Source organism: Myotis brandtii, unplaced genomic scaffold, assembly GCF_000412655.1.
Source record: "Myotis brandtii unplaced genomic scaffold, ASM41265v1 scaffold520, whole genome shotgun sequence".
Taxonomy (NCBI): Eukaryota; Metazoa; Chordata; class Mammalia; order Chiroptera; family Vespertilionidae; genus Myotis; species Myotis brandtii.
The window spans coordinates 469,304-494,030 of record NW_005369827.1 but is presented as its reverse complement, the minus strand read 5'-3'; the positions used below and the strand labels follow the sequence as shown (position 1 = coordinate 494,030).

General features: G+C 41.1%; 1 protein-coding gene across 2 annotated transcripts in view; it reads left to right on the top strand.

Annotated features, from left to right (window-relative positions):
* The window catches only part of TMEM156 (transmembrane protein 156), a 35,609-nt gene extending 15,941 nt beyond the window's left edge, over positions 1-19,668 (top strand). Inside the window, exons 4-7 of one of the 2 annotated variants that reach the window (XM_014548689.1) lie at positions 2,632-2,751; positions 4,490-4,570; positions 16,531-16,633; positions 19,168-19,668. In XM_014548689.1, coding sequence (XP_014404175.1) covers positions 2,632-2,751; positions 4,490-4,570; positions 16,531-16,633; positions 19,168-19,180 — 317 coding nt within the window. In that variant the 3' untranslated portion in view covers positions 19,181-19,668. Of the gene's footprint in view, positions 1-2,631; positions 2,752-4,489; positions 4,571-16,527; positions 16,634-19,167 lie in introns of both variants that reach the window. The other variant, XM_014548688.1, reaches the window with a different exon arrangement.
* Positions 19,669-24,727: the final 5,059 nt, after the last annotated feature.

Here is a 24,727-nt window from a genome sequence, read left to right as displayed (position 1 = left end):
GTTGGGGGAATGTAGGAGCCCAAAGACAAAACTTACATATATCTTAGTTCTGCTTAAGGCTGATTAACTTCCTACCCACCCTCTTCTGATTGACCACAATTGATCCTTTTACTAAGCATTGTGCCCTCACTTAGCCACAAAACCTACTCTTGAAGAGCATTTTATGATCTAACCATTTAATGAGTGCCTGCTGTATGCCAAGCAGTGTTCCAGGCATTGGGGACACAAAGAGAGATGAATGCAAAGCAATCAAGGAGGTCATTCAGGTGCTCTGCTAGAGCAATCTTCTGTGCTTTTTGATGTTCCAGATGCCTGGGAGCCTTTTAGGTGACTTTGGAATGGTTTTCTAAAACGTTAGTTATTTTTGAGGCAACTATTTAAAAAATCTTATTTTTATTTTAAAGCAAACACAAATATATACTATGTATGCATTTTGAAAAGAAAATACACGACTTCAGAGAATTTTCTCCTGTGAGTTAGTTTGCCCAGGACCCTACAGCTTCTGCAGTTAGTGCGTATTTCGGTGTGTGTGTGTGTGTGTGTGTGTGTGTGTGTGGTGGGGTGGGGGTGGCATGGGAGAGGGCATGAGAAAGTCCGTTCCGTTCCTTCTGGTTCAGGTGTGAGGTTGGAAGGTAAGTTTTGGAAAGGCTGCATAGGAAAGGTGACTGTGATAAAATCTGAAAGATAAGGAGGTTTGGATTATAGATTCCAAAACATTTATTTCAATGTACATTTATGTATCCATGTAATTACTTGATGTTCTAAAACATAAAGGAAAAATAAGCATTTCTATTATGATTTTAAGAGGATTTATTTTTGTGTTAATGGAAAAATCCACAAATCTAGTCAGAGTGAAATGATAGTTAATTTTTTGGGGGGCCTATAATTCAGAAAGATTATAGGGGTGCATACATAGGTAGTTTTATATTCTGGAAAAACGATATCCATTTTGCCATGTGTAGAAGATTAAAAAATTATTCGTATTTTACTCTGCTGTGCAAAGACTAATGTGATCTTCTTTAAAAGCCCCATCCATCAGGGAATGAAACGAAATTTAGTCCAATTTGGTAAATTTACTCTGAAACAATAATTTAAGCCGTCTCTTTAGATTTTTTTCAGATTCTTGTTCGTTTCCCCTTGGCTCGCTCCCAGGTGGCTGCAGGGATGCAGGGAAGGTGTGCGGCATGGGATGTGGGGAAACACATTCCTCTGTGTTCACACTGATGCTATGTTCACACTGGTGGGTGGGCTGGCTGGCTTGGCCTCAACTGTGCACATTCTGCTCTTGCAATATAACTTTGGTGAATGCATGGTTCTTTTTTTTTGGCTTGACCACTACCCAGTGACACCTTGGTGGTTGGACCCATCTTGGCTTTTGCTGGCACTGACAATCTTCTATTCCTTTTTTTTAAAAGAGAGGAAGGGAGAGGGAGAGAGAGAGATAGAAACATCAGTGATAGAGAATCATTGATTGCCTGCCTTCTGCATGCCCCCTACTGGGTATCAAGCCCACAGCCTGGGCAGGTGTCCTGACTAGGAATCAAACCATGACCTCTTGGTTCATAGGTTGGCGCTCAACCACTGAGCCAGGCCGGCTGGGCTGACTACATACTTTTATCTTGCCGAGTGAGAAATGCAAGTTTGGCAGCTAACTATCATGGAATGATACTGGGGAGGCCAAGTGCTATGTCATCCCAGTCAGCTATGGCTTTTCTTCATCTAGCTTCTTCTCTAAATACATGTTGACTGCTTATGTGATGTACACCTGCCCATGGAGTGGGGGTCCTGTGAAAGGGATACCCAGATCATGAGCACCACAAGGGCAGTCATCCAAGGGTATATGCAAGTTATATATCTTGCTAAGTTGAATAAGTACTAGCTATGTTTTGTGTGCAAGGAAGAGGGTCCAGAGGATGGCTTAGAAAGTCAGTAGACAGTTGTGTCTTGGACATGATGAGGTTGTCATCGTTTAAGTCACTGATTCCTGCGTCGGCTGGCCAGTGTGTCTCTATGGGACCAAAGGAGACCGTGCTAAACTATTGCTGGATGGTGACTGTCCTCCCCGTGTGGCTTCACTGTCATTTGAATGACCAAGTGTTTACCTGTATCTTCATTCAGTTTAGGCTGGGATAACTGCATGTTTAATTAATGCACGTACTTGATCTGATCATCGCCTTGAGAGCCCTTGTGAAAAGGGGAGTCTGATTATTCATCTGCCCTGGCTGCTTTCACCTCCTGTGCCTCAGCCCAGCCCTTTCTCTTTGTCTGTCGTTACCTTTCGTCCTCATCCTCCTCACACTCAATGCATCTTTGTTAATTTCAGGATATAATTTTTGGCTGCTTGGCTATGTCCTGGTCTTAACCTAGTGATAGAAATGATAGTGAAACTAACACTAGCGTAACCTGTAAGAAATTAACCCTAGAAATTCAGAACTAAATGGATCTCGGGAAGCCACCTGATCAAGTTTCCTTGTACATCAGGGAAGAATTCAGGAGAGCAAATGACTCATAAAGTGATGCTATGTACTATTTAGCGTTTTAGTTACGGGCAGAATATGTAATAGAACCCAGCTGCTCCACCACATAGCCTCTTGTTTATTGTGTCCTTTTATTGTATTTTTTTCTTTGCAGATTTCTCTTGTTTCATGAAGATCACTTGGTATGTTTTAGTAATATTAGTTTTTATATTTTTGCTCATCCTCATTATCCACAAAATACTTGAAGTCCATAGGCGAGTGCAGAAGTGGCAGAGTAAGTATTGAGAAATAAATCCATCATTTGGGATAATCCATTTAGTTTCAAGGAACTCTTAATCTTATCTATAGTTGTTTTTGTTTTAGTTCAATTTACCAGTTACTGAGCACCTACTTTGTGTAAGTGGCGATTCAGTAGGGAGTGGTGATAAAGAATGTTATTGTTGGAGATCTAAGTTAAGGTGATGAGTGGGAGGGGGAGCCAATCTTTAATGAGTGTGAGTGTGTCAGTTGATTTTTGGCTGGGCTGAGCTAAAATGTGGAACTGGAAATCAAGTCACTAGGGATGATATTAAAATATTTAATAACTAATAAGATGGTCACCTATCAGGGTGGACACTGAATGTTAACTATTGCCATAGCCCTACTGGTGTGTACCCATGCATATATCCATCCATATACTGGCTCTATGAGTGCGTGCCCATGAATATACTAGCTGAATGCCAGGCCTGATTGAAAGCAGTGATCTCTTAAAGACAAGAGAAAAATGTGTCAGTATGAGACTAGTTTTTGGAGGTAGGTGGATACATTAGAATCCTAGTACTACCACTCATTAGTTATGTGACTTTGAGCAAGTTGCTTACTGTATCTGAGTGTTCCTTTTTCCCTCTGTAAAACAAGGCTAGTCACCATTACCACACAGGGTTGAAGTAAGCATTGAACGAAAGAGATTACATAAGAAATTTAACACAATGTCGAGCATGGCAATGCTCAGTAAACAAGAGTAGTATTGTGCTGCTTGTATTATTTCCCAAGGCTCTTATGTTCTTTACCAGGCAAGGCTGTTAGTCATTTCAGTAGCCAAACAAATAGTTGCCTCTAGGTTTGAGTGCAAGTGCCATTAATTCTTTTGACTAAGTATTTGTTGCAGACATTTCTGAGAGCACTTTCATATCAAGTCTTGTCATTGATATCGTATATATAAGACCCCTAATGCATTGGTTAATGATCATAATATTATATATTTGTAGAATAACATTCTCACAAGATTTTCACTAGATTCTCAAAGCATGAAAACAGGGTATATGCTATTATTTTTATTTTAAAAAACAACAACTCTGAGCCTCAGGGAGGTTAAGTATTCTGTCCAGAGTTATACAACTAATAAAATGTCAGCATTAAAACTCAGGGTCTTTCTAGTTTTGAAAATTATGTTATTTTAAATAAATGTATATTATTGCAAATAGTGCTTAGTTTTGAGTTTTTTAAATCTATTTTTTCCATGTAGTAACATACTAAGAAAGAGAGATAGAAACCAGAAAGAAAATGGGTCTAGAAAGAGACGAATAGTGGGGATTGACATTGAGTTCTTATGAACATTGAGCCACATGACAGGCTTAATAGCTTTCAAAGGCTTGCTTTATAAATCCAAGCATATGCAGTAATAAAAAGTCACATCACTTAGGATACTGAATATCAAATAATAAAATATTCTGTACATGATATCTATGTATATGTAATAACATAAATAAGATAACATTCTATACACAAGAGCTGGGCTTTTCATTAGGATGATGGCATATGGCATTTATGGCAGTGGAGAAGCCACTGGTTTTAGAAAGAACTTGTATTTGTTCATGAAAATCAACATAAGGAAAAGCTCTTTATGTCTTGCCATTCCAGGCCCTGTTGTGAATGGCCCATTTCCTTGGTAATCCTTGGACTCAACATGGGGAATATATTTTAAGAATGTGCTTGGTTACCATCTAAATATTTCATTTCTTTTCTTGGAATAGGTCATAAATACAAACCTTCATCTGTTCTCTTAAGAAGTGATTCTGAGCAACTCCGAACATTGGAAATGCGGGTAATTTCAGGTGAGCTCTGTGACATGCAAACAGAACACTGCTCAGCAAATTCCAAAACTTCACCCTTTCAATATTAACTCAAGATCACGAGATCTGAGCTCGTTTAAATTAGCCTTGTATCGGGAAGAAAGAAACCTTAGGCACATGATATCTAGTTTAATATGTCTTATTATCAGGGGACAGTCACAATCAAAACCACCTCCTTAAATAATGGCAAGTTTGCTCAGTTGGCAAGAAGAAATTCATGTGGGTAGGCAGAGGAGAAAAAGCAATCAGGAATAAGTCTCAGATTTATTTTTAAATGAGACAAGATACCATTATTTCTCAGAACTGCAAGAAGTAATTGCAGAGTGGGCCTGGCTCTTGCTGGAGCCTTTATGTAGCGGAGGGTGTCATTGTGCAGAGAGCTTCTAATAGCCCCAATTAAAAAGAACCCTGTCCTCTCCCGAGAAATAGAAATGGAGTAAGAGTAAGGGAATCCTCATTAGAGCAGCAAGGGGGCTGTTAGCACAGACACCGTAGTTCCATCCCCTTCTTCAAATTGGGAAGCTTCCTTCTGAATTCAAGCTGTCAAGTCATATTAAAAAGAAAGAGGCAGACTATGACAGGGGCAAAGGCCTCTTCTTCGTCAGGGAGAAATAATATACTTGCGTCGCTGAAAACCACAGAATTACGAGTTATATAACTACATCTCCTCGTGCACAGCCAGTGAGCAGACCTCTTCGTGCTTTGTGAGACGTTACATAAGGAAACTTCATGTCTGGTGTGTAAACCGTTTTCAAAACTGAAAGGAAATTGAACAAATCCTGGGCCTGCAAAAAAGTGGGGGGGCTGCAGCTGCATCTGTAGCCACGTGGAGATTTGCACAGCATTTCACTGGGGACTATGCTCCTGAGCTTTTCTTAGCTATTTAAGTTAGCAGGTACTCCGCCCTCTAGCTTGAGGAAGAATTGGATTGGGTGCACCTAAAGAGCTCACTTTCATTTTAATTAATTAATTAATTAATTAAATATTTTACTGATTTCAGAGAGGAAGGGAGAGGGAGAGAGAGATAGAATCATCAATGATGAGAGAGAATCACTGACCGGCTGCCTCCTGCACATCTACACACTGGAGATCTAGCCCACAACCTGAGCATTTGCCCTGACCGGGAATCAAACCGTGACCTCCTGGTTCATAATTCGATGCTCAACCACTGAGCCATGTCAGCTGGGCCCAAAGAGCTCACTTAAAAAATATATACATATTTTCTAATCTCAGCCTTAGGAGTAAAATTATTAATCTACTAGAGGCCCAGTGCACGGATTCATGCACATTGAAAGGAAATTAATTAGAAGGTGGCCAGCAGGGAGGGACTGGGCGAGATGGGCTGGACACACCCTGGAGCCAACCTCCTATGGTCCCTCCCTGGCCAGCCACACCTGGGGTGGCGTGCCGGGGCTCGAAGTGTGACTGCAGAGTGAGGGGGTCCCTTTGGCAGGTGGGGTCCCTCGGCCTGGCCTGTGGGGATCAGGCTGAAACCGGCAGTCTGACATCCCCCGAGGGGTCCCAGAGTGCAAGAGGGCACTCTGCAAAGTTGCTCTCTCTTGGCAGCTCCTGTGTTGAGCGTCTGCCCCCTGGTGGTCAGTGCTCATCATAGCTACCTGCTGGTTGGCCAGTTGGCTGGTCGGCTGATTGCTTAGCCTTTTATATATATAGATGGCTAAAAATAAGCATTAGCTAAATAGTCACTGGATACTAGCTAACAGTGGGGGAAGCTGATGGAAATTTTGGGTGGTCAGTGACAGTTTTGTTTGGTTAATGAAATAAAAGTCACAGGGCTGTTTCTAAAGACAAAATTAACTTTTAAAGAGAGAAAATGGCATTTTCCCTGGTGTCCCCTCTAATCCAGCACACACACCAGACATCCACACACCAGGAATGTTTTAGCCTGGCTCTGTAGGGCTTTTGCTTGCTCTAGGGCAGGGGTGGGCAACCTTTTTGTGAGTGCATGCCAAAACCAGCAAAATCTCTGACTCAAAATTCTTCTGCGTGCCAACCCTAATTTTTTGAGAACATGTTCTCCTACTTGATAACTCTTAAGGTGTACGTACGTGAAGAACCTTGACAAATAATAAAATTCATTCGAGCGACAAAAACACAGTATATGATGATGAAGAATACATTTATTTTTTAATGTATACATGTACACTGATAGTCCGACAGAAAACTTTATGACTCCGTTTGATATTATCAGTGGGACTTTTGCTGCTGCATCACTGATGACAGAGATTTTACATCAGGTTTATATTTCGTGACCTTCAGAGATATGCATGAGCTACTACTTTCATCCGTCAGGCTACTCCTATTACGAGACTTAACAAAATTCATCACTGAGAACAAAGGTTCACAATTGTAAATGGAAGATTATAAGAGAGGGTTTCTCGTGCCAGCAGAAGTTACTGGCGTGCCATGTTTGGCACGCTTGCCAGGGGTTGCCCACTCCTGCTCTAGGGACTCCCAATCCTTTCTCTTTTCAAGTTGAAATTTTGAGCACTGCAACCAAGAAAAGTCGATAGTTGTCCTGTCAACACAGACAATGGGGAGAATCACACATTTAGAGTTCTGGCTAACCACAGGACTAACCACACGCTGTTTATGAGCCCGTGGTTTTCATTCACCAGAGAAACCTGCCTCAGCCACCCTTTCCCTTTAACAGCTCTCACTAAAAATCCTCTGGCTTTATTACCGGGTATATAATATTAATGTTTAGAGCAGGCCAAGAGATGGTGGCCTGTTTTAAAATGAGGAGTCCTTTTGAGGCTTAGCTTCTTAAAAGGGAGAAGAAGCAGATTCTTTCCTGTTATTTATATTCCTTTAACCTAAATGCAATTTTTCCTCCTCCCATTCTAAGCTGCTCTTTCTGAGAGAGAAATGGAAAGGAAATAATGTCTCCCTCGAGCGCTGTTTTTAAGGCCTCTCTTTGGAATGATGGATTATAGGCAGCAGTAAGAAAAAAAATGTGCCGGCATGGTTCTCTGGAGAAGCAGTAACACGAGCTTGAAAAAAATGTAGTTCAAAGAGAGCAGTGACTGCAGTCACTTCAGCAGAGCCTCTTGCTGTCCACTCCGGCTGTACATCCTGCAGTGTCTCTCAGTTGTTCATGACTAAGCATTGTTACACATGTGCACACAGAGTATAGATAGGCTCACACCCTCAGAAAGACAAGGAGAACCAGGAGAGCTTACCCAGACCCTGGCCCCGCACAGTGCCTGGTGCGCAGTGGGGCACAGCAAACACTGATGGGATAAATGAGTTGCTTTGCTGTAGAAAAGATGTCGCACAGAATCAAGTCCCAAGCTTTCAATTTTGTATTTTCTTCCTTGCTTTGAGAAGCACGGTGGCATATGTTGCCTCTCCTGGCATTAATCTATTTTACATTTTATTCTTTCGACTATTATCTTCACACAGATGATTCTTATCTTATTCACCTTTGGATCCTTGTCCCTAGCATAATATCTGGCATGTAGTTTATGGACAATAAAAGCTTATTAAATCACACAGACGCTAAGGGGGAATGTGTCTAGAGTTAAAAGAGCAGATGAACAAGAAATGAAGCTTGGGCATTGGGAAAGGTGAAACAAACAAAGAGACAAAAAATGATCAGAGGCAGCATAATTCTACTTCATTAAAGAACGTGTAACACACTTTATAGAATTGCTAAGGATATTAAAGAATCGTGAAAACACTGACCATTTGAAGAAGAGATTTTGAGAATTAATACAAAAGCAGCTTTGGAATATATCCCTAGACACAGTGCTTAATGAGTTGACCCCGTTGGGAAACCAAGGCCAGGGGCAGAGGCCATAGACTAGGACCCAGATCACTAGATGCAAACAATAGACACCAACTTGGCTGACTTGGCAGAAAGGAAATTGATTGGAAAACCAATGTGGAACCCACAGAAGCAGCCGGGAGGTTAGGGAATCTGAGATTGGAAAATAAAGAGGAGTTGAGAGAGGCCAGACAGCTAAAAATGCATCCAAACTCATACCACAGGAATGGGTTGGTGAGAATACCTCTGCTGGTGTGCCCACCACTGGACGTTCCCTCTGAGCTGCCAAAGCTAGCCTTCCACCACCTGGCCTTTTGCATCTCTGCCAGGATTGCCAGCCCCAAGGGGGAGTAGCTGATTGATGGAGGGTAGGCCAGGAGGCCGAGAGTGGGAATATCTGCCCTTCTGGCTTCCTGCACCCCTGAGAGTCCCCGTGAGCTATCCACATGCTGGACAGCCAATACATCTCCACAACCCCAGGTTTCTGGGATTCAAGCTCCACTTATTCCTGCTATGTGGGTCCATGAGGGGGATCATTTCAACTCCCCCTTCTATGTCCATAAAAATGCTGAAATTTTTAAACCTGAAATTCTTCACCCACAAACGTTCAACTAAAATCCATTGAACACCGACTACACACTGGGCGTTGTTAAGTGTCGACAACAGAGTGGCACGTACTACAGCACGGTCGCTGCCTTCACAGAGCCGACACCAAGGAGATTCTGGTGCCTTAGGACAGCGGTTCTCAACCTGTGGGTCGCGACCCCTTTGGGGGTCGAACGACCCTTTCACAGGGGTCGCCTAAGACCATCGGAAAACACATATATAATTACATATTGTTTTTGTGATTAATCACTATGCTTTAATTATGTTCAATTTGTAACAATGAAAATACATCCTGCATATCAGATATTTACATTACGATTCATAACAGTAGCAAACTTACAGTTATGAAGTAGCAACAAAAATAATTTTATGGTTGGGGGTCACCACAACATGAGGAACTGTATTAGAGGGTCACGGCATTCGGAAGGTTGAGAACCACTGCCTTAGGAGAAGGGGAACCAATGAAACTTTAAGAACTCAGTAAATACCTCCAATATGCACAGTTCTTTCACACACATCACTTACTTTCTTTCATAAGAACCTCACTCTTTTTTCCTGATGAGAACATTGAAGCTATGAGAGTTTAAGTCACCGACCCACAGACAGGTCCTAGCAGAGTCAGGGCTCAAACTCCAATGGATGCACTTTCTAGCACCCCGGTGGCAATGGCGAACTGGGGAGCTTACCTCTGCTGGTTCCTCCCAGACCAAAACTCTCCATGCTCTTCAACACTGGAAACTGAGGTGAGACCTTTCCTCTACAAGCATATAGAGCAGTGATGGCGAACCTATGACACGCGTGTCAGGGGTGACATGCGAACTCATTTTTTGGTTGATTTTTCTTTGTTAAATGGCATTTAAATATATAAAATAAATATCAAAATATAAGTCTTTGTTTTACTATGGTTGCAAATATCAAAAAATTTCTATATGTGACACGGCACCAGAGTTAAGTTAGGGTTTTTCAAAATGCTGACACACCGAGCTCAGAAGGTTCGCCATCACCGATCTAGAAGCTTGTGTGAGACGATGTGGGTCATCCACAGAGTCACATTTCAGCACTGGCTGAAATGCTTTTTGTAGTTAATGGGGGTGAGTATGTAGGGACCATGAAGGAAGGAAAGTGGAACTTTATTGTGAAAGAGAATTACTTATACCATAGCAGGAGAGATAAATAAAGCAGACACGGAACAATAAAAAAAGAGAAAAAAGAAAGAGAATTACTACAGGCCAATAGTGGGTGACCCAGTAATTTGTATTGCCCCCACACAAAATGAATGGCACTATAAAATTATCATTTGCAACATGTTTATGGCCAGTACAATAAAGATTAAGCAGGTTTCAATTTCCTGCTGAAGAGAAGATAAATCACTGGGGCCAGATGTCTAGCAACCAAGCAAGATAACATGAAAATTCAATTTTTACTTCCTTAACTATGATTTTTATGACTCTTAAAATACAGATTTGAGTTCATAAAATAGTAAAGGTTATAGCCATCTGCTTGGTTCCAGAATAGATCAAAATGCGGAGGGTGACTCTGTGCACAGGAAGAATTTCATAAGTGTGAAGAATCTATAGGCAGAATAGGGTGATTTATTTTAATGCCTTTATGTGACAGTCATTTATGCCAGGTATGAAAGAATTGATGATAAAACATATGCAGATAAACATTTGCTCCATCTTTGCACAGACTCTCCCTGCCTGAACCATCCTCCCTCCCTTGCCATCCCCTGCACACCTCCCCTCCTCCCACCCTGCCTTTGTCTAGTGAACTCCAACCCTGGTTTAATTGACACCTCCTCAGGGAAGTCACATTGGACCTCCCAAATTAGGTAAAGTCCCCTTATTACACATCCTCATAATACCACAAGTCTCTCTTTGTGGCAATTATTACTCTTGCTATTTGAAATATATTTCTAACCTTAATCCAGGATATGTTTTCATTGACTTTAGAGAAAGAGGAAAGGGGAGGGGGGTGAGAAAGAGAGAGAAGAGTTTAGTTGCCTGCAGTATGAGTTCTGACAGGGGATTGAACCAGAAACCTAGGTATGTGCCCTGATCAGGAATCGAACCTGAAACCATTTGGTTTACGGGATGACCTCCAACCAGCTGAGCCACTCGGTCAGGGCTATTTGATGTTTTTGTGTTATTATTTGACTAGAGGCCCAGTGCACAGATTCGTGCACATTGAAAGAAAATTAATTAGAAGAAATATTTTAGAGTCCAGGGAGGGACTACGGGAGGGCTCCAGGGCGTGTCCTGCCCCTCTCGCCCAGTCCCCATCAGGGCTGATCGGGCCGATCAGGGCCCATTGGGGCTGGCTGGGGAGGGACTGTCGGAGGGCTTCAGGGTGTGTCCGGCTCATCTTGCCCAGTCCCAATTGGCCAGACCCCAGCAGCAAGTTAACCTACCTGTGAGAGCATCTGCCCCCTGGTGGTCAGTGCACGTCATAGTGACTGGTTGAACAGTTGAATGGTCGGACACTTAGCATATTAGGCTTTTATATAGAGAGATTTATGTCTCTCCCATGAGCCAGGTAGCTCATTGAGGTCAGGGACACTATCTTATAGTACTCATCACTACACCCCAGCTCATAGCATAGTGCATATAAGGGCACATAATAGGTGCCCAATAAATATTTATCAAGTAAATAAACTCTACATTGACTATGTTGAAAGAACGGCTGCACAAAGACCTTCTAAATACTCCCCCCCCCCTAAATTATAACTTTTGATAGCGCCTATTCAAAATAAAGAAAGGAAAATGGTTAAACACTTCATCAGTTTCATTCCTTGGAGTATTAAGGATATTTGCAGTGTGAATGAACCGGAAACTGAGTCAATGGCTCAGAATATTGGCAGCTGTCTGTTGAATGACTATTTTTTTTCTCTTTAGCTGTTAATTCTAGATAATTTTGCAGTAATTTATTTTTCCATCCTCATTTGATTTTCACACTGGCCAGATTTGGAGCAAATGAGTAGTTTTAGGATCACTGTTAATAATAACAGACGAAGCTTTGTACATAGTAGGGAGTTGGTGCCTGGAATAATGGAAATCTATTTTAAGTTACCATAATTGGTCCTATTAGCCCTTAAAGGCTACTAGTTATCTTGGGCTTGCACAAAAGTGCCAATGTTTTTATGTGACGAAAAGGTTAGAATGATGTATAGCAGTATTAAAGTTCTGCATAGCAATAAGGATAAATCATTAAGACTGGAAGGCTTTTTGAAGCCAGATTAGAGAACTGAATAAGAATTGCTAAACCATCTGAAAATTTCCACATCTGTCTTGATCACAGTCATCTGTTATTAAGATTAACTTGAGTTCTGTGCATTTTTTTGAGAAGCTCTTATGAGGAAACCTAGTACTTCAAGGGTAACAGTTTAGACATTTATTGCCACTGTCTCCACGAAGGCTCATGGTTGAATCTCCCAAAGTTTGAAGGAGAGGGACACACTGAGATCATCATTTCCAAGGTTAGCTATCCTTACCCCTCTCCTGTTGAGCACATATGTGGGTCCTGCTAAATTCTGAGCAGACCTCCTGAGTGGGCTTAAAAAAAATGCTGGTAAAAATATTCTGTTTTGCACTTCTTAGAGCTTTCTATTTTTTGAAGTACTTCAAAATACACCGTTATTACCTCATTTCACCCTTACCTTTCTTTTCCTCCTTTAAGCCTCAAGGCAGCCGCACTTGCTTTGCTGAAGTCACAAGGAAATGATCTCAGTAGTTCAGGGATCAGTAACCACTGCCGACATTTTATATGAAACCTGTGGGGTGAGGCAGGGCCCTGCCAGGATAGGCTGCTTGGCTGCTGCAGCCCACGGGCCACGAAGCCACACAGGTGCCTCGTGTAGGTGAATTTACCTGATCCCATGCCTCCTTTCAGGCCTGTGGGCTCAGCCTCCTGCAATGGTAGTACATAAAGAAGGATCCCTTGTATAATCCTGCTCACATCAATAGGTTTAGAAAACCAGAGGGCCACTGTATTAATTCACAAAGAGTAATCCCAGTGAGAGAAACACGACCCAAAATATTTCTGAGCAAACACGTGTGTTCTCTCTCCTTAGAACCACCTGGGAAGTCAAATCACAGTCAACACTTGTTTGGCAGGTCTTAGGGTGGATTCCTCTGCCAACATATGTTGGGGGGCCTTCTTCCTCAATTTAGGGGAAGCCTGATGGCTCACATAACACAGCACTTTTAACACTTAACAGGCTTTGGCCTGGGCATCATTTCTGAAGATGACTTTGTGTGTTTCTGCTCTGATTGTGGGTTGATTTGATAGATTAACTCTCAGAGGGCAGTCTTATCCCGAAATTCCTAGGTGGCACCCCAGTTGACTGATGTACTGCTTCTGACCACACCCTTTTATTAAGGAATATGAAGCACAAAAAAGTTAAGTGACATTCTTTCAGTCATTCAACACGTCTTTACTGAAGACCCATCACGTGTCATGCTCTAAGGTGGCCTCTTGCATAAAATACAATCTTTGTACACAAGAAGGCAGACAAGTAAGCAATTACAGCAAAACTGGATAAATTCACAATTGGGGAAACAGAGGAGGTCCCAGAGGATCATATATTGCATGGACACTCAATTACAGCAAAACTGGATAAATTCACAATTGGGGAAGCAGAGGTCACAGAGGATCATATATTGCATGGACACCTAACCCTACTTACTACTCCTTGTTTTTGTTTTTGTTGTTGTTTTTTTAGCTATTTTGGCTTTCCAGTGTAATAATCAAGTAAAATATTGTTGAACAAGTAGTTTTTGAGATAAGAGTATAAAAAATTAGTGGGGAAAATTCGCTTAGCAGCTCAGAGAGCCTGGTAGGATGAGGAAGTTTTAGATGTGCCTTCACTATGGGAGATGTACCTTGTCTTTGGCAGGAAAACCATCCGGAGCAAAGTGAACAGAACATCTTGCAAGTTTCTGTTACTCTGTGGGAATAAAAAATTACCTTGGAAGGATGAGTTGAGGTTAGATACCAGATGTCAAAAAACTTTTTGAAAGTGATAGAAATCTTGAAAAATAATCACCAGAGGGCACCCTGGACATTGTCACGGGCAGGGTGATAGAGGCTTTATCCGGGAACATAAGGCATGGAGTTTTACTTTTCATCAAAGTTTCTACTGCTAGAAATCCATTTTATTCACTAGATTCAGCCAGGTCAAAACTCCAACTGGGGTTCTTTTCAATGTTTTAGGCTCTTCTGAGGTTCCTGAAAAAAGTCAAAGAAATGCTTGGTTCAGAGATTTGACAAATTCATAAAAAGACTTCTGTGAAGTTTTAAAATATGTCTGACTGCTTCTACTGCCTTAACTGGTGCTGCTGAATTAATATTATTCAAAAGTAGCTCTATTTCCCAGGGTAGAACAAAAAAAGTTCCACCTGCTTTAACAACTATTCTGAAGAAGTTATTAAAATCACACATGTCTTACTTTTTGCCTTTTCATCAAATTTTCAGAAGTTTTGCTATAGCATATAAGTTACATGACCCTGGTCACTAGAAGAGACAGAGGAGAATGCCCCACTAGAGAGTTACTTTAGACATCACTTAGTAAAATATGGTTATAGCATAATATAAAATATTAGCAAACCAAATAAATAAGCAACTGGAGAGCAGCTTGGCTTTCCAATTGAAAGAGCTCTGTTCATTTTCTTCAATTATTATTTAGTTTCATGAATAGGCTCTTTGGATACTTTAACCTAATTGTGTAAACAATTATTTGCATAGTAAGTTCATGATGAAGCTTTAAGGTGCATCAGAAGCAACTTGCATGTCTGTAAACAGACAATCGAAGTTAATATGTACAAGCCCTTTGAGCCAGTAGTTCTATTTCTAGGAATTTGTCCTGTAGATGTATTTACATGGGAGAGAAATGACATATGTACAATGTTTATTGCTAGTGTGTTCACAATGTCAAAAGATTAGACACAATCTACATAGAAGGCTATTTAAAGACATGATGATAGATGGATTATGTGGAATACCAGGAAGTTGTAAAAAGGAATGAGAAAGGTCTTAATGTGGAAAGATCTCTAAAATATATCCTTAAGTACATGTGTGGATAGTAGGCTACCAAATTGTGTAAAGAGTGACAAAAATAACATACATATGTATAAAAGTATAAATCTATCAATCTATCCATTTATTTATCATCTATTAATACACAAAAAACAAATAACCTTGGTTGCCAGTGGCAGAGGAAGGGAAGTATGTGATGCAGTGGGAAGTGATTGTCTAGGATATGGGTAAGAGGGAGAAATTTCACTGAATGTCCTTTTACAGTTTAAAAAATTCTAATCATGTGAATGTATTATTTATTTAGAAAGTTAAATCTAAAAATTAAGTTTTTCTTATTAAAAATTTTCTCTAATGTTGTATTATTTATTTAGAAAATTAAATCCAGAAATTAAGTTTTTCATATTGAAAATTTTCTCCAATGAAAACAATAAAAATTCCCAGAGAAGGGTTGATAGTATTTCTATTTTGGTAAACTATACCAGTGTTAATCATCTTCATGGACAAGAAACATCATATTCTTGATTACATGTAAATCCTTTTTGACTTCTCTTTTTAAGAAGCAACTACCTGCTTCTCTTTATTTTATAGGTCACCTCATTTCCACCCATGTCCAGGGCTTTGTATAAGAAGCAGAGGCATCTGCAAAAACCACATATACTATGTAGGACTAAGTTTCAATATAGAAAAACTAGAAGAGCAAGACTTCAGACCCCAGTGGAATAAAAGAGATACCATTATGCCATGGACATGACATTTCATCTTCTGCTTTGAAAGCAGCTAAAGATAATATTAGACGAATTTGATAGAGTCACATGGTCATAGTAAAGAAAGACAGATTAGAATTCACCTAGTTTGTGACTTTGCTTTTTTGGTAAAATTGTCTCTAAAATAAAGGATGTCATTAATATTCTTCTTAAGGACACATTTCAACAACGTACCATAGAAGGACATGTTTGCAGTCAGTTTCCAAACTAAAATTCTTTTCTTGCTACTTGACATTTTACTTAAAACATTTTCTCTCTACTTTGCTCCTTCTCAACTATGCTTTAGGTCTTGTCCCCAGAAAGTGGGAGCAGAGGAATAATGAAAGGAAAGAAACAGAATTGAGAGGAATGGGTCAAAGGTGTCAGAGTTGTAAGCAGGAAATTCAGTGAATGGTGGAAACTGCCAACATTCTTTCTAGATCAGTGGTTCTCAACCTTGGCTGCACATTAGAATCACCTGGGAATCTTTTTAAAATCCTGATTTCTGGGCCTCATCCTCCAGAAATTTCGTTTCTTTGTTGCTAATGTTGTGGCCCCGCCCCATAACAAAGAAACAGAATTTCCAGAGGACGAGGCCCAGAAATCAGGATTTTAAAAAGATTCCCAGGTGATTCTTATGTGCAGCCAAGGTTGAGAACCACTGTTGTAGATGGAGGGCTTGGTTCTCCTACTATATTAGAAAACACTGTGTCTGTGTTTGCATTGCTGTGGATTAAATAGAGATGAAAACTGTTCTCCTTCTTAAATAGCAGGGGCCAAGCAGAGGCTGCCCTCGACTCAGGTCAAGGTGGTGCTTTCTCCAATACCAGAACTAGAAGTGCCTTCCACGACCCATCAGCACAAGCAGTATACACGGTGAGTCATGATTCTGCTTTATTGACGATTTGACTTCATTCATTATAAACGCGAAGAGATCCAAGGAAGTAAAGTATACTTCAAACTACGTTTCTATTTGAGAGTAGGAGATAGGAAGTGATGAACTTGCAAAATCAGCTCACATGAGTTCAATGACATGAAATAAAATTACTTGTTTCTCCAAGGTGTAGGAAGGACCAGTAAACTAATCTCTTAGTCTGTTAACCAACATGTGCCTCTGAGCTGTCAACTCATCCCTTGGCACTGTTTCCTGGGGTTGAGTCACAATTTCAGTGGGCCAATCATTGTTTCAGTTGGAGCATGAGAAAAGAGAGAATGTGAATTTATAGAGAACTGTCCACTGATCCTCAATTACTGAATCTAAAGACTTCTCTAAATTTAACATCTGATCATCTAGATTAATGTACATTGCTTCCCATCTATTTGAATTCAAAACTGTGGTCAGAAGTGTCTTGGAAAATTTTTCCACTCATTCAACAAATATTTATTAAGTAGCTGTTCTGTTAAAGGCAAAATTGGTAGCCATTGTAGGCAGTATAAAAATTGTAACAGGGAAGAGGAGGCACACTAGCATTTATTTGTTGTATCCTTTTGTGCTTGGTGGTGATAGGCTAGATCATTTATTCTTCACAATCCTTGGGTAGTTATCAGTCAAGGTCCTAATAGGAAACCATTGATATACTCAAATAATTTGTGAAGAGTTTAATAAAGGGTTTATTAAACTAAGAAAACCAAAAAGGAGAGTGTGACACCATAGGACTAATAAGTGGGGATACTGCTCCTGTCTCTAAGATTAAAGGATCCCGGAGACACACACACAGAGGCAGACACACATGCACACATACACACAGGTGGAGTATGTGCAGAGGGCTGCCCGACAGGAGCTGTGACCTTTGGTCAGGGGACACAACAGCCTGTGGTTGCCATGAAGAGAGAGAATAAATACCCCAGCTTGGCTGTTCTCCCTTTACTCAGTGTACTTCCCACTGGCCACACTGAACCAGAGCCAGGGGACGCTGACACCAGATGGAGGCAGTTCCTATAGATTGACCACCCAGAGTACCAGCAGGTTGGGAGAAAGTGGAGGGCAGATCTGAAAAGGTAACCAAAGGAATCCAGCACAGGTGGCTCAATACATCAAACTGGAAACTATGTGCCAAGGATATGTTTGTGTTCAGGACTAGAGAGAGGCTGGTCTTAGTAGTTGGGTCTTAGTGTAATCAGGGTCTGCTGTTGGCTCAGAAATTTCTACATAGACTGTAATGTAATCATGTAATTGTTTTAATGGAATATTACTGGGTATTTTTATGCCTGATTCTTCTCATTCTGGTCCTCATTCTGGAATGCTCAACCTGGCATAGGAAGAGCTCCCCTTTGTTCATTCGCCAAATGCTTGTGCCAGGAATTCTTCTACTCATTGGCAAAAATAACATGCAGTCAGCGGAGAAATCAGATTAGGGAATCCCTAATTCCAATAGAGTGTCAAATAACATGATGGAGGAATTGACAGAGAACTTGGGAGCATAATGGAAAGATTCCGCATTCAGAGGATATGTTGCCTAATATTTAATAGATGCTCAATAGTTATTTTTTGAGTGAATGATTAAGGCCTAGCTGCCAGGGTTCTTGTCCCAGCATCAAGAAGGGTTCAGGAATTTGGAAAAGGCTGTGCGTAGATGACATAGGAATCCAGAAACTAATAAAGAGTCTGGAGACGAAATATAATTTTGAAAGGCATTGGGGGTCAGAGGAGCTTAGCTAAAGGAGCTAAATTCTAAGATCTTAAGTCTAAGGTCTTAGGTTCTCTCCTCATCCCCAGGACTCCATACTTTTTATTAACACAAGTTTTCCTGAGGCGAGGCAGAGATATACACTTCAAAGGGTCAGAGTTTGGTACAGGGTCCATTGTCAGAATGGGGGAATAGCCTACGGCTGTTCAGGTGTTTGGCCAGTAGGAGGCAATAACATGTAGATTAAGATGCCTTTTAGCTGTCTGGCAGCCACAATCAATTTAATGTATCCTATTCAGGTTTGGGGAAATGCCTTCAGCCATTCCCAACAGGTGACTACATGTGTGACTCAACTCTGTTGAGTCCCCAAGTCTCATCAACTTTTTGATGATACTCCTGCAATTATGACATGCTGGAATTGGTCTCCGGCATCTAGCTTCTATGTCTCTCTACTAGAATCATGGACTGTGAACACTTACAGAAGTGGAGAGTAACCCAAACATACTGTAGTGGCAGAGGCTGAAAAAAACCCTAGGTTTCCTGAGTCCTGGGCTGAGAAGTTTGTTTACCACACTGTCTTCTTGGATATAATGGAGGCTCCATTGCATAACATGGGATTGGAACGAGCCCTTAATCAGTGACTCTAGATTTTTAGTGTTCTTATAAGACACACTTTTGATGAATAGTTTTAAACTTGTTTTCCACTAATTCTTTTCAGGTAATACTACCAGGTAACAACATTTTTGTGTGATTAATATTTGTCTTTTTATTTTTAATCTTTAGAACATCCTTCTGAAGTCCTCTGAACAAGTTGGACAAAATCCTTTTGAAGAATACTCATAACTTTATTTTGGGACTGAGTTAACTGGTAAACCCCTGAGTCCAGTTGAGGATGCACAATAGGAAATAGCATCCTGGCTCGGGAGCACTCGTGGGACACATGAGATCAAAGAAATGAGAGGTTTTTTCAGGAAGCCATTATGAGTCATGGAAACAAGCTGATGAAACCCATGGAAATAGGAAGGGAATGCTTACTCTTCTTGAACATCCATCATTACACAGCTAAGGATGGCCCCGAGATTTTGATTTTGAGGAATCAAAAAACAGGGTCAGGCTTTTCTCTACTTGGCTCAGGGTGCAGATTCTGATTTGATGGGTTTTCCTGGCGGATGGATTGTTTCTCTTGGCAAGTCACTTCAAAGGGCCTGGGTTGTTTGTTTCTACATTTGTTTGGATTTATAAATCTTGCCTTTGAAACATCCTCTGTGGCACTGAGGATGTTTCAAAAAATTCAAAGACACTAAAATACAATGAATTGAAGTAAAATTTAAGTGAAACTTAAATATTTAAAGCTAAGAGCAAAATGTGTCCTCTGATTCCTTTGGCTTTCATATTTTTTATGGATATCATTCATGTCAGAAATACTTACAGTGATTAATTACAAGAAAAGCACATCGAGATAAGAGGGAAGTTCTTATCATTGAAAATTATAAAACTATCCTCCCAGAGTTAAGGTGCAATTTAATCTCCTGGCATCATTATTTGGTTAAAATTGCTTAGCTGAGTAGAATTCCAGACTTGGGAATTCTGCTAGTCTCACGTTTTCTTGTCTGTATAGCCCTGATTAACAGGTGAGTCAGGCTCAGTTCTGGAATATTCAGCAGGAGTTAAGGGGTGTCACACTCCATGAGGAATGGATATTATACAATTTCTGAGAAGCCAAGGTATTGTTTCCTTGCACATCCTCTATTATGTTCAGACAAGTGACTTGGAAATCAATGGGAGCTTGGCTTACAATAGGCATAAATTAAGCTTCAAGTTCTGCTAAATTGTGTCAGCTTTCTGGAAGCTAATTTCACTTATTTATTCAAATAATAGACTTTAACAGATACTCTGAAGCATTCAAAATAGTGTTGGCCTGCTCTCTGCCCACAGAGTTTACAAGGTGGTGGAGGAGATAGATATAATACTACTGGTTATAATACTAGACACAATACGGTAAGATAAGTGTGTCATTTGCAGGCTCCATGCTTCCTGCTGAGAATTCACAGGCCATTAGTATCTGTTAGAGTGTGTTCTCTTTTCTGTCTACATCTTTCTTAAGAATCTCCAGCTATTGATGCGATTCTGATGAACGGTGATTTTAGGACAAGTGAAAGTAAGTTCTTACATTTTAAAAATCTAAATAAGGTATGTCATCACTACCTCAGAGGTATGACAACCAAAAGACACATTAAAAAAAATCTCTGTGAACTAGAAATCCTGTAGTTCAGTAAAGAGAGGGTAGTGATCCAGAGACATGGAAGCATGCAAAAAATTGATGATTCTCAGAGGGAAGGGGGGGGGGGAGATTAACCAAAGAACTTGTATGCATATATTCATAACCCAAGGACACAGACAACAGTGTGGTGAAGGCCTGAGGAGGGGGTAGGAGTGGGGAGGAAGGGGTCAATGGGGGATAAAAAGGAGACATCTGTAATACTTCCAACAATAAAGATAAGTTTTTTGTTTTTTTTTAAAAAGAAGCTTCTGTGATTTAAAGGACAAGATGAAGTGTGCATGCATGAACAGGGAGAAAACAGAACATTTTGGCAAAAAAAAAAAATGATACTTCATAAATCTTCTGGAAGAGTTATTTTCCACCCCCTCCCCAAAGTTAAAGATATTATCAGAAGAAAATCCTGTATAATAAAGATGTAATATGCAAATGGTCGTTATGTGGTGAAGCATAATGACTGACCGCGTCACAACTGGATCAGCAGGACTGTGGGGCAGCGAGCTACTAGTGAGCAGCAGAGAGCTATAGGAGTGTGCAGGGCAGCAAGCTATGAGAGGGGAGCTACAGGAGGGTGGCAGCGAGCTACTGGTGCACAGATTCGTGCACAGGCCTACTAGTATGGAGATAATATTGCTGCTTACTAGAAGAATATCATTCTTTGGATTATTAGTTAATATACTTTCATCTTCAAATAATAGCAGGCCTTCGTCAAAATATCTTAAATGATAAGAAGTGTTATTATCTTATCTAACAGAAATTCTGAGGAGTGGTTCCAGGGTTAGTTAACTCAAGAACTCACATCATCCATCATCCAAGTTCTTTCCTCTCTTCTCTGCCATCTTCAGCTTGTTGGCTTTTGTCTTCAGGCTTCTCCTGTCACCATTTCAAGAAGCAATTGTATTAAATGTTGCCATAATCATCACATCCTTACACCACAGCTGCCATAATCATCACATCCTTACACCACAATGTCCCTGTTAAGAGCAAAGAAACCTTGACACCCAGCAGATGTTTTATCATGTCAGAGCATCTAGATCACAGACCCACCCTTAAACCAACCAATGATGGTGGAATGGGACCATCAGGATGGGAAGGACCAAGATTTACCTGCTTCTTAAGGAGGGGAGAGGAACTGACCATCAGAATGAAGACAGAGCTCTGTAAACATGGAGGAAGTGTGCTGGCGGGCCTTGTGAATGCTCCTCCTCAATTCCAAGGAGATGCGCAGAGAGAAACCGACTAAAAACAAAACACAAGCTTGTGTTTTCCCCATAACAACCCCTTGAGGTGTATGCTAGGCTGTCCCTCAAGCAGGTGTCATTGCCCAGCATTTTGTCATGGGTGTCTATGATGTTGTCATGGGGCCATTATCTCCCTCTAATGATACACCGATTTTCAGATGGAAATAGCCCATCGATTTTCACATAGAAAAGTGATATCAGTGTGTGATATCATGAAGGCAGACACAAGTTTTGTATAAAGAGCTGCACAGTAGGCATTACCTTTCTCTTATTACTCTACCTACACTGATGGCCTCTTAGGGAATTATGTCTCACCCATTGAATGATGTCTTCTTGGTGGGACTGTGAATCAAGTTTCTTGCCCACCAGCCAAGGAGTGGCATGTGACCTGAGCTGGACCCGTTTGACCCTCTATTTTTGATTTATGGGTGCAATGTCTCACCCATTGAATGATGTCTTCTTGGTGGGACTGCCCACCAGCCAAGGAGTGGCATGTGACCTGAGCTAGACCCGTCTGACCCTCTATTTTTGATTTATGGATGCAGTGATGTGAGGGTGGAAAAAATGATTGGAGCTTATTCATTCCAGCCGCAGAGTTGAGTGGTTTCCACTTTTAGATATCCCAACATACCCGCTACGGCCACCAAACCGCCTTGTTTCTGAGCCTGGTTCTCCAGCCTTCCATTTGATTCTGACCTACCAGTAATATCTTTGTAAAGAGATCATTTTTCCTGCTTAAGTTTCCTGAGTTGGTTTCTGGTGCCTGCTGGATACAAAATCTGTTTTATTTCCTAAAGTCATAGGATTTCTCAGCTGTAAGAAATCTTATAAATCATCTGGCTCAGCCTCATTTTATAGCCAAAGAAACGGAAGCCCCAGGGGTTGAGGGTTTCACCCAAGATCACATCACAGGGCTCATCAGTAGCAGAACTTTGAATAAGACCAGGTTTCCTTTGCCCACCGTAGTCCAGTCTGCTTTTAATTTTAATCCCTTTTTTAGTATAAACCACAGCCTCTCTCTCTCTTTCTCTCTCTCTCTCTCTCTCCCTCTCTCTTCCTCTCTCCCTCCCCCCCTCTCATGCTTAATAGAGAATAGTGACTTAAAAAAATCTTCATTTTTATTCCAAACCGACAATTTGCTTTGTGATCTCTCTTTCTCTCTCTCTCTCTCTCTCCCCCCCTCCCCCCTTTCATGCTTACTAGAGAATAGTGATTTAAAAAAATCTTCACTTTTATTCCAAACCGACAATTTGCTTTGTGTAGAGATCATTTTTCCTGCTTAAGTTTCCTGAGTTGGTTTCTGATGCCTGCTGAATACAAAATCTATTTTATTTCCTAAAGTCATAGGATTTCTCAGCTGTAAGAAATCTTATAAATCATCTGGCTCAGCCTCATTTTATAGCCAAAGAAACGGAAGCCCCAGGGGATGAGGGTTTCACCCAAGATCACATCACAGGGCTCATCAGTAGCAGAACTTTGAATAAGACCAGGTTTCCTTTGCCCACCGTAGTCCAGTCTGCTTTTAATTTTAATCCCTTTTTTAGTATAAACCACAGCCTCTCTCTCTCTTTCTCTCTCTCTCTCTCTCTCCCCCCCTCCCCCCTTTCATGCTTACTAGAGAATAGTGATTTAAAAAAATCTTCACTTTTATTCCAAACCGACAATTTGCTTTGTGTAGTTTAAAACCTTGTATCACAGATTGTCCTTTCAGAGATGTGGCATCTGGTAATGACAGGCATCAGTTTACATCCTTATATGGAGCCTTGATTCCTTCCAGCTATCTTGAACTGTTTGGAAAGGAAGTGGTGTGCTCCAGGGAAACGTAAGGGCTAGGCTTCTGACAGTGATTATTTACCACTTCTAGGTCTAGCTTCTAGCTGTGTGCATGTGGGAGAACCTTCCTTGGCTCACGTGGAAAGATATATATCTGATCTATTTTTTCAGTTGCTGTAGGGCAGTCATAGCTCATACAACCACTGTCAAAATAGCCCAAAATCGGGGTAGAGGGGATTAATAATTATAGTGTTACAGGACAGGAGAGGGGCTCATCTCCCCCAGTTGCTGCTGGGGGTGGTGTCCCTGGGGTACTGCTGGAATAAGCATTTCCGGAGGCCCTCACAGGAGGATGAGATGCGATAGAAAGCTTTATTTCTATGAGATCACACCCCTGGGTTTCCAAAAACCCATTTCCCTTAGTCCAGGCATAGCAGAAGTGTAGCTGGGGCTTCAGAAGAGCTAAAATCAGAGCCAGTGTCCAGAGTTTTCTTTCCATGTTGGAGTAGGATCCAGTCCAGAAGCAGGCTAGCGTAGCTTGTGTTTCCGGCTGCAGTCCATCAGTCCATTGCATGTGGGGTCCACATGGCTGCAGGCCACACAGGAAAATGCGAGAGAACCAAGAGAGAGCACCCCGAGCAACATGAGCAACAGAAGCCATGATTACAAACTCCTTTTTTTGGGGATTATGTATTCCCAAAGTTTCTTGCCCTTGCAGTGGCCATGCCCATTCTGGCCAACCATCTCTGTCCCCAGATGTGATTGATAGAAAAGTACCTTCCCTGGGTACTTTACTGGGTATATCTCTATCTTCCCTCTGTTGAATCCCTTCCCTCCCTAGGGAGTGCATAGTTGCCGCTTCCTGGTTAAGCTGCCCAAATGGCATGCCATTAATGTCTGGCCTTCCCTTTGCTTCTTCTCTATCTACACTAATAAAAGAGAAACATGGTAATTAGCATACGACTGCTACCCTTTTCATTGGCTAATCAGTGAGTATATGCAAATTAACTGTCAGCCAAGATGGCGGCCGGCAGCCAGGCACTGAAGCGAG